Source organism: Budorcas taxicolor, chromosome 5 (assembly GCF_023091745.1).
Source record: "Budorcas taxicolor isolate Tak-1 chromosome 5, Takin1.1, whole genome shotgun sequence".
Classification (NCBI taxonomy): Eukaryota; Metazoa; Chordata; class Mammalia; order Artiodactyla; family Bovidae; genus Budorcas; species Budorcas taxicolor.
In genome coordinates, this window is record NC_068914.1 from 75365733 (window position 1) to 75374257 (window position 8525).

The 8525-nt window shown below is 47.8% G+C and overlaps 1 protein-coding gene across 1 annotated transcript; it reads right to left on the reverse strand.

Annotated features, from left to right (window-relative positions):
- Nucleotides 1-3978: 3978 nt before the first annotated feature.
- On the reverse strand, nucleotides 3979-8136 carry LOC128048811 (tubulin alpha-1C chain-like). Its single transcript, XM_052641250.1, has 4 exons — nucleotides 8068-8136; nucleotides 7318-7540; nucleotides 7027-7175; nucleotides 3979-4950 (listed from the first exon to the last, which is right to left on the reverse strand). Exons 1-4 carry the CDS (start codon nucleotides 8134-8136, stop codon nucleotides 3979-3981), a joined length of 1413 nt encoding a protein of 470 aa, XP_052497210.1.
- Between the last annotated feature and the right edge of the window lie 389 nt (nucleotides 8137-8525).

Sequence of the window (8525 nt, forward strand, 5' to 3'; positions counted from 1 at the left end):
CAGGATTTCTTCCCGAGCCAGGGATAGAACTACAGTCTCCTGCATTGCAGGCAGATTCTTTACTGACTGAGCTATCAGGGACGCCCAGAGTCTGGGGTGCCAGCCAATTTTGGGGCTGCACCCTCTTAGGCTTTTTCCATCTATCCCCATTAAGCCCCGTGGCCTCAGCCCTGGCAGCAGTTCTGAGTGCAGACTTTCCATTTGTGCTCAAGGGCAGATGGGATGATTGTCAGCCACAAAGCAGTGACAGACCTTGGGGTATATTTGTTCTTGCTGCAGGCTAACTTCTGTTCACTCTCTCGCCAGCACAGGGGTGGGGGAGATCATCACTGCAAGGACAGATCCCTCTCCAAGCTCCAGCTCTTTGCCCTTTCCAATTCCCCAGGCTCTGTTCTACTGGAACCGTTTTTCTCAGCTAAACTCTTCTTTCACCTTCTTTCACCCCCACACCATTGCAGCTGCTTAAAGGTTTCCAGCCCCTTCTACATCTTGGCAGATTATTCTACTGTAAGACTTATGGAGGTAACTGGAGGGGCTTGCTCCTGGCCAGGTGGCTGTGGTGGTGGGGGTGTGCACTGGCCCCGGGGCTTCAGGCTCTACAGGTGCTGCCAGGCTCTCCTGAAGGCTGAGGGAGGAGGAGGATAATAGACAAGCCCTGAACCCCATTCTCAGGATCTCCAGCTTGGGACATGCAGGCTATGAGAATGGACCTTTCTTTCAGGTGTCGTGGGGTGCTGTGCTCAGCTGAAGCTGATGATCTCTCTCTTCCTTCTCTCACCTGGATGTCCTGTTCCCTCGAGAGCTCCCACTGTAGCAATTGGCAGAAAACCCAGGTTGGGAAGGTCTGAGTGCAGCTGGAGTGGCCAGCCTCTCCGAGGTTCGTTTCAGCCCAGGACGCCCATGCTCAGGCTGCAGAAGGGATCTAGCCCATCACTTTGAATAGCAGTGGCTGGCTGTACTCAAGGATGGGGCGGGTTGGGCATCGCCCTTAAAGCATGAGACAACGGTTTCTCTCATGACAACTCTTCCAAGCACAAAGCTGAGAGAGCTCAGGCTGGAAGCTGAGCCCCAAGACAGAATGTGCATTTGAGGGAGGGGGTTGCTGTGCCATGTGCTTTGTGGAATCTTAGTTCCTCAATCAGGGATTGGACCCGGGCCCTCAGCACTGAAAGCACCAATTCCACTGGGCCACCAGGGAATTCCCAGAATGTGCATGTTTAAAATGCTCTCCTTAAAGAGCAAGGGGGCAGAGGTTAGCAACGAGTAAGAGGTGAAAACACCAGTGGGGAAAGAAAGGTGGTAACTGAGCGCCATTGAGCAAGCTCAGTCCTGGAGCAAAGGTGAGCAGACCTGCACCCACCCTCACCTCCTGCCACTTGCTTGGCCTCCCCACTCAGGACAGGACCTAAGCATCAAAACTGGCTCCTCCCTTCCGCATGCCCTGGCCCTCTGATGATCACTGTCCTTTCATTGCTCAGTTCATCCTCAGAGGCCACACCACTTGTCCCTGAGCACCAGCTCTCCAGCCACCCACACATTCTTCCCCCACCCGCAGCTTCTCACAGATGCCTCCTGCCCCGCTCAAGAACCACACAGCTTCCAGCAGGTGCTCAGAAAAGCATCCAAGTTAGGGAGCTCTGGTCTTCAACCTTTCTACATACATCAGTTCAGTTCAGTTCAGTGGCTCAGTCGTGTCTGACTCTTTGTGACCCCATGAATTTCAACACGCCAGGCCTCCCTGTCCATCACCAACTCCCGGAGTTCACTCAGACTCGCTTCCGTCGAGTCAGTGATGCCATCTAGCCATCTCATCCTCTGTTGTCCCCTTCTCCTCCTGCCCCCAACCCCTCTCAGCATCAGAGTCTTTTCCAATGAGTCAACTCTTCTCATGAGGTGGCCAAAGTACTGGAGTTTCAGCTTTAGCATCATTCCTTCTAAAGAAATCCCAGGGTTGATCTCCTTGCAGTCCAAGGAGCTCTCAAGAGTCTTCTCCAACACCACAATTCAAAAGCATCAATTCTTCGGTGCTCAGCTTTCTTCACAGTCCAACTCTCACATCCATACATGACCACAGGAAAAACCATAGCCTTGACTAGACGGACCTTAGTCAGCAAAGTAATGTCTCTGCTTTTGAATATGCTATCTAGGTTGGTCATAACTTTTCTTCCAAGGAGTGTCTTTTAATTTCATGGCTGCAATCACCATCTGCAGTGATTTTGGAGCCCAAAAAAATAAAGTCTCACACGGTTTCCAGTTTCCCCACCTATTTCCCATGGAATGATGGGACCGGATGCCATGATCTTCATTTTTTGAATGTTGAGCTTTAAGCCAACTTTTTCACTCTTTTACTTTCAAGAGGCTTTTGAGTTTCTTCACTTTCTGCCATAAGGGTGGTGTCATCTGCATATCTGAGGTGATTGATATTTCTCCCGGCAATCTTGATTCCAGCTGTGTTTCTTCCAGTCCAGCATTTCTCATGATGTACGCTGCATTTAAGTTAAACAAGCAGGGTGACAATATACAGCCTTGACGTACTCCTTTTCCTATTTGGAACCAGTCTGTTGTTCCATGTCCAGTTCTAACTGTTGCTTCCTGGCCTGCATACAGACTTCTCAAGAGGCAGGTCAGGTGGTCTGGTATTCCCATCTCTTTCAGAATTTTCCACAGTTTATTGTGATCCACACAGTCAAAGGCTTTGGCATAGTCAATAAAGCAGAAATAGATGGTTTTTTGGAACTCTCTTGCTTTTTCCATGATCCAGCGGATGTTGGCAATTTGATCTCTGGTTCTTCTGCCTTTTCTAAAACCATGTTGAACATCAGGAAGTTCACAGTTCACGAATTGCTGAAGCCTGGCTTGGAGAATTTTAAGCATTACTTTACTAGCGTTTGAGATGAGTGCAGTTGTGCAGTAGTTTGAGCATTCTTTGGCATTGCCTTTCTTTGGGATTGGAATGAAAACTGACCTTTTCCAGTCCTGTGGCCATTGCTGAGTTTTCCAAATTTGCTGGCATACTGAGTGCAGCACTTTGACAGCATCATCTTTCAGGATTTGAAATAGCTCAACTGGAATTTCATCACCTTCACTAGCTTTGTTCGTAATGATGCTTTCTAAAACCCACTTGACTTCACATTCCAAGATGTCTGGTTCTAGATGAGTGATCACACAATTTTCCTTATTATTCCCCTACTTCAAATATTCCCTGTGACATACAATGGGTCAAGGACCAATACCATAACAACCTGAGACTACCGTACTTTGTGTCTCAGCCTGCTCTCCTTTCTCCAAGCAGTGACTTCTTAAAGCACAGTCCTAGTTTGCCATTGTAGATTTTGGCCAAGGACAAAGAATCAGTCCAATTCCAAGCCCTTCCCATGTGATTCCAACACTTTATGAAATAAAGACTGCAGGAGTTCTGGCAGTCAGCCTGGCGACTTGAGTTATGGCTCCACCATTTATTAGCTGTGTTACCTAACCCCTTGCTACTCCACATGTGGTCACAGCAGACCAAGAATACCTGGGAGCGATGAGTTGAGAGGAGCAGTGAAACATGTATTACCACATGTAAAACAGCCATGGGAATTTGCTGTCTGATGTAGGCAGCTCAAACCCAGTGCTCTGTGACAACCTAGAGGGGTAGCACGGGGTGGTGGGGTGGCGGGAGGGAGGTTCAAGAGGGAGGGGACATATGTGCACCTATGGCTGACTCATGGTGATGTATGGCAGAAACCAACACAATACTGTGAAGCAATTATCCTCCAATTAAAAAGAAAAAGAAAACCTGAGCTTAAAAAACAAGGGCAAAAAAAAAAATAAATTTTTAAAAAAGGCTGTATGTTTGTTAAAACTCCACTTCAGACCTACAGATTCAGCTGTGCTGTGCAAATATCACTTTTATTGACAAGATAGGGCCACAGTGGGCAGCTCCACCAAAACAAATAAATAATACAGTCCCGAGATGAAACTGCAGCGGACATGCTAATACTCATCACCCTCATCTCCCTCTGCACTGTCAGCTCCAACCTCCTCATAATCCTTCTCAAGGGCAGCCATGTCCTCACGGGCCTCAGAAAACTCGCCTTCCTCCATGCCCTCACCCACGTACCAGTGAACAAAGGCACGCTTGGCATACATCAGGTCAAACTTGTGGTCCAGGCGAGCCCAGGCCTCAGCGATGGCTGTGGTGTTGCTCAGCATGCACACAGCTCGCTCTACTTTGGCCAGGTCTCCGCCAGGTACCACAGTGGGAGGCTGGTAGTTAATGCCAACCTTGAAGCCAGTGGGGCACCAGTCCACAAACTGGATGCTGCGCTTGGTCTTGATGGTGGCAATGGCAGCATTGACATCTTTGGGAACCACGTCGCCACGGTACAACAGGCAGCAGGCCATGTATTTACCATGGCGAGGGTCACATTTCACCATCTGGTTGGCTGGCTCAAAGCAAGCATTGGTGATCTCTGCTACAGAAAGCTGTTCATGGTAGGCTTTCTCAGCAGAGATGACAGGGGCGTATGTGGCCAGAGGGAAGTGGATGCGGGGATAGGGCACCAGGTTGGTCTGGAACTCTGTCAGATCCACATTCAGGGCGCCATCAAACCTCAGGGAAGCAGTGATGGAGGACACTATCTGGCTCATGAGGCGGTTAAGATTCGTGTAGGTCGGGCGCTCAATGTCGAGGTTTCTACGGCAGATGTCATAGATGGCCTCATTATCTACCATGAAAGCACAATCAGAGTGCTCCAGGGTGGTGTGGGTGGTGAGGATGGAGTTGTAGGGCTCAACGACAGCTGTGGAAACCTGGGGGGCTGGGTAAATGGAGAACTCCAGCTTGGACTTCTTGCCATAGTCGACAGAGAGGCGTTCCATCAGCAGGGAGGTGAACCCAGAACCAGTTCCCCCACCAAAGCTGTGGAAAACCAAGAAGCCCTGAAGACCCGTGCACTGGTCAGCCTGAAAAAAGAAAAAAGTTTAATTTTAGCTTTGGTGACGGCTGCAGTAATGTCTTTGAATCCATAATCACACTGATCAAGATCTTAAAAAAAAAACAGAAAACTTCTGAACAATACTTGCTAAGAAAGCAGACACTTAAAGAGCTTTAAGTGCTATGTGATTCAGAGAAACTTTTCACAGTCATCTCGTGGGGCCTGGAGGGAGGGGATCTGTGAAAAGGCTATTTAAAATGAATTATTTTCATTTCCGCAGGCAGAGGAATCACCAAGTCTGGAATGGATGCAGGGCCCAAGTTTTGGGGACCGGGAGGCTCACCTCTGCTGCCCGTGCCATGACCACAGAGCAAAGGCAACCTCTTATCAGTTGGAGAGCTACCACCAGCAGGCCTGAGACCACACCGGCCCCATACAATGGATGTCTACAGAAATTGTGGCAGCTGCCTTCTGAGCCGGAATGCAGCATCAGAGTGAAGAGCTAGTGCCCTGGTGCTAGAATAAGGCTGGCTCTGGCTCTGCCAGTTCCTTGTCATGTGCCTGTGACCAAATACCTGTCTCAGTCTCAGTGTTCTCATTAATTAGATGAGAACAGTAATCTGCTTGAGGTTGCTAGGAATTAAATGAGTACTGGAACAGTGCCTGGCACCGTCAGCACAGGTTAGCAGCAAGTCTGTTCATTCCGGGAAAGGTGATTTGCTGTCAGCAATCCATGTCCTTGTGTCACGGGGGCTTTCCACCACTTAGCTGAGCTCTCCTGCCTAACAAACTGCTACTTTGTGAAACGGTGATCTTAACCCGACAGAGTATTCTCCGGACAGTCTTCACTTTAAGGTGCTCCAAGATTGTGGACATCCTCTACTGGGCCCTTAGTCACTTCTATGGGTCCACCCTCTGAATGAGATCAAAGCAAGGGGCAGACTCCTTTACCAGTTTCCACCCATCAAGGCTCTTGTGGACACAGTAATAAACACCAGGGACAAGTGCAATTGTTCTGGTGGTTAAAGAACTTCACTCCAGAATCCTCGGTGACTTTCACTAGTTCATTTGTCCCTAAGGCAGGAGCCAATTTCCAAGTCAGTGCCTGTAGCTGAAGCTTCACTTTCAAATAGAGGAACCATTAGCCCAATTTTGGTGTGAAGACTACGATAAACATCTGAAAAAGTATGACATCAAGAACGATGTAAGGCCATTCTTTCGAAAATAGACCTGTTGTTGCTGGGCTTAGCGTTATATTATTTTCCTGACAAGCTATGCGCCCAGGCCTTCATTCTTGATTTTAGTTAATTACTTACAAGTTGCCCGGATGCCTAAGGAACAGACTCATCTGATTGCCAGACTCTTAATTAAAATGATCTGAACAGAACCCTTATCAACCTTACCGATGTGAATACAGTTACCTTAGACTTATTGGCCTCAAGGCTAGTCTACACTGCCCTGAGCTCTAGTAGAAAAGCAAGGGTACCACTTTTTGGGGTTCTGTCTTAACCCTTTCAAAGTTCCAGTGACTTATACTTGCTTCTGTGACGAGGGAGCTCCCTGGACTCCACTTTCAGTGTTGCTGAAGTTCCCAATGGCAGCTGGTTCTAGTCGGTATTCCATTGGCTTCTTTTGCTGTAACTTTCTGGAGCAACATACGGCAGCTGTCCAGTTTTTAATGAGTTTGATCAATTAGTTACATCCAGAGCCAGCCACCTACCACTGTGACTAAGATGACCTAAAAAGGGATGCCTCAGCTTGGTGGCAGGAAGCTGCCTGATTAAGATGAACAAGGATGTTTAATGGGCTTAAGTGTCAGTAAAACTGTTAAGGCTTCCTAGTTCTCACTTGACTTCAGGTAAACTGCCCTCCCTGAGTGAGCAATTGCCCAAATCTGCCTTAGAAGACATAGGAGGAGGCCAAGCAGCACCTACTTCAGCCTCAAAAAGTTGTCCCATAGCACAGGACCGTTTGGTTTAGAAGTCCAGTTATAGTGGGCAGAGTAAAGCTCATTCTAGTGCACAAAGAATGATTCCCATAGTCTGGTCTCTCGAAACTCTAAGAGAAAACGCTCATCCTAGTTTAAAAAAAGTTCTTTGGTTACCAGTTTCCGAACTCGGTCCAAGACGAGGTCAATGATCTCCTTGCCAATGGTGTAGTGACCTCGGGCATAGTTATTGGCGGCATCTTCTTTGCCTGAGATGAGTTGCTCAGGGTGGAAGAGCTGGCGGTAGGTGCCAGTGCGAACCTCATCTGGAAAAGGAAAATGAAGCAGCCACCTATCATTAACAACCCACACAAGTGTGCTCCATCCCAGGGCATCAGTGGAATTCCCAGGACACACCTCCTGTCCCAGATCCCTGGGATCTCACTGGGGTTACTGAGGTCAACTCACCAATGACTGTGGGTTCCAGGTCTACAAACACTGCCCTGGGCACATGCTTGCCAGCACCTGTCTCACTGAAGAAGGTGTTGAAGGAGTCGTCTCCTCCCCCAATCGTCTTATCACTTGGCATCTGGCCATCGGGCTGGATGCCGTGTTCCAGGCAGTAGAGCTCCCAGCAGGCATTGCCGATCTGGACACCAGCCTGGCCAACGTGGATGGAGATGCACTCACGCTGTGGGAAGGAAGAAAGGAAGTGTCAGAATGTGACACGTCGGATGGGACATTCAGGAATGATTCACACGGAAATGACTATTAACCTTCAAGACAAATCAGCACCTTTCTGGAGGCCATGCCTGCCCAGGCACTATTTCACAAACAACAGGCCAATTCAGAGGAAAGGCTTTGGAAAACCACAGATACATTAATGAACTACTAGACAAGGCCAGAGACCAGACTTTGGCTTTACAGCCACATTAGATGTTCATGGTCAGGTTTCTACCTTCAGAATGACACAAGCTACTCTAGCAATAGATTTTCCCCAACTCCTGGGAAATATGCCTGCTGACTCCTTAGAGGCATGCCAAATTCCTCCTTCCAGCTCTGATTCATTCCCTGTGTGACTGTGTAACTACAGCTCATTCCCATCCCTCTTTAATTCTATTCTTTAAACAGCTTCTGCCTCTCCCTTTAAAACCAGCTTAAACCAGCAAACTACAGCTGTATGACTCATGGAGAAAACAGCAGATAAGTAGCAGTTACCTGGACTTTAAAACTGGTCACAGGCATCCTTTCATCCTTGTGGAAGTATTTAATCTTAGGGAAAAACATTTTCCTTCACTGTCCACACACCTTGAGGGGAGAGTGGGGGAGGGTGGGCAGATGGAGACAGGGTAACAAAGGCGAGAAGTGTCACCAAGACTTCACTAATAGCTGAAGAAATCAGCTCTTTTCTAGCAAAATGTACATCTCGCTCTGGCATTGTGGAAGAAGAGTATAATTTCACAATTTAATGATTTAGGCAAGCGTTTGTTTTCCTTTACTTGCTGAACAAGGTCATTTATAAGATACCAAACTCATTCCTGCTTGGTAAAATAAGGCAGTGAACACAGAATGTAAACCCACAGACTTAAGAGGAAAACAAAGAGGATTTCTATTGTATTTCCATCATAAATCAAATTAGCTGCTTGAGACAGAGTCTTTCAAGTATCCACATCAAA

Bases quoted from the DNA above. Each gene is read 5' to 3' on its own strand.
- LOC128048811 (XM_052641250.1), bottom strand. From the start codon at position 8,136: ATGTTTTTCCCTAAGATTAAATACTTCCACAAGGATGAAAGGATGCCT. The intron at 7,541-8,067 runs GTAACTGCTACT...TCCTTCCCACAG, and splicing joins TGACCAGTTTTAAAGTCCAG to CGTGAGTGCATCTCCATCCA. The intron at 4,951-7,026 runs GTAACCAAAGAA...TTCTTTTTTCAG, and splicing joins TGGACCGAGTTCGGAAACTG to GCTGACCAGTGCACGGGTCT.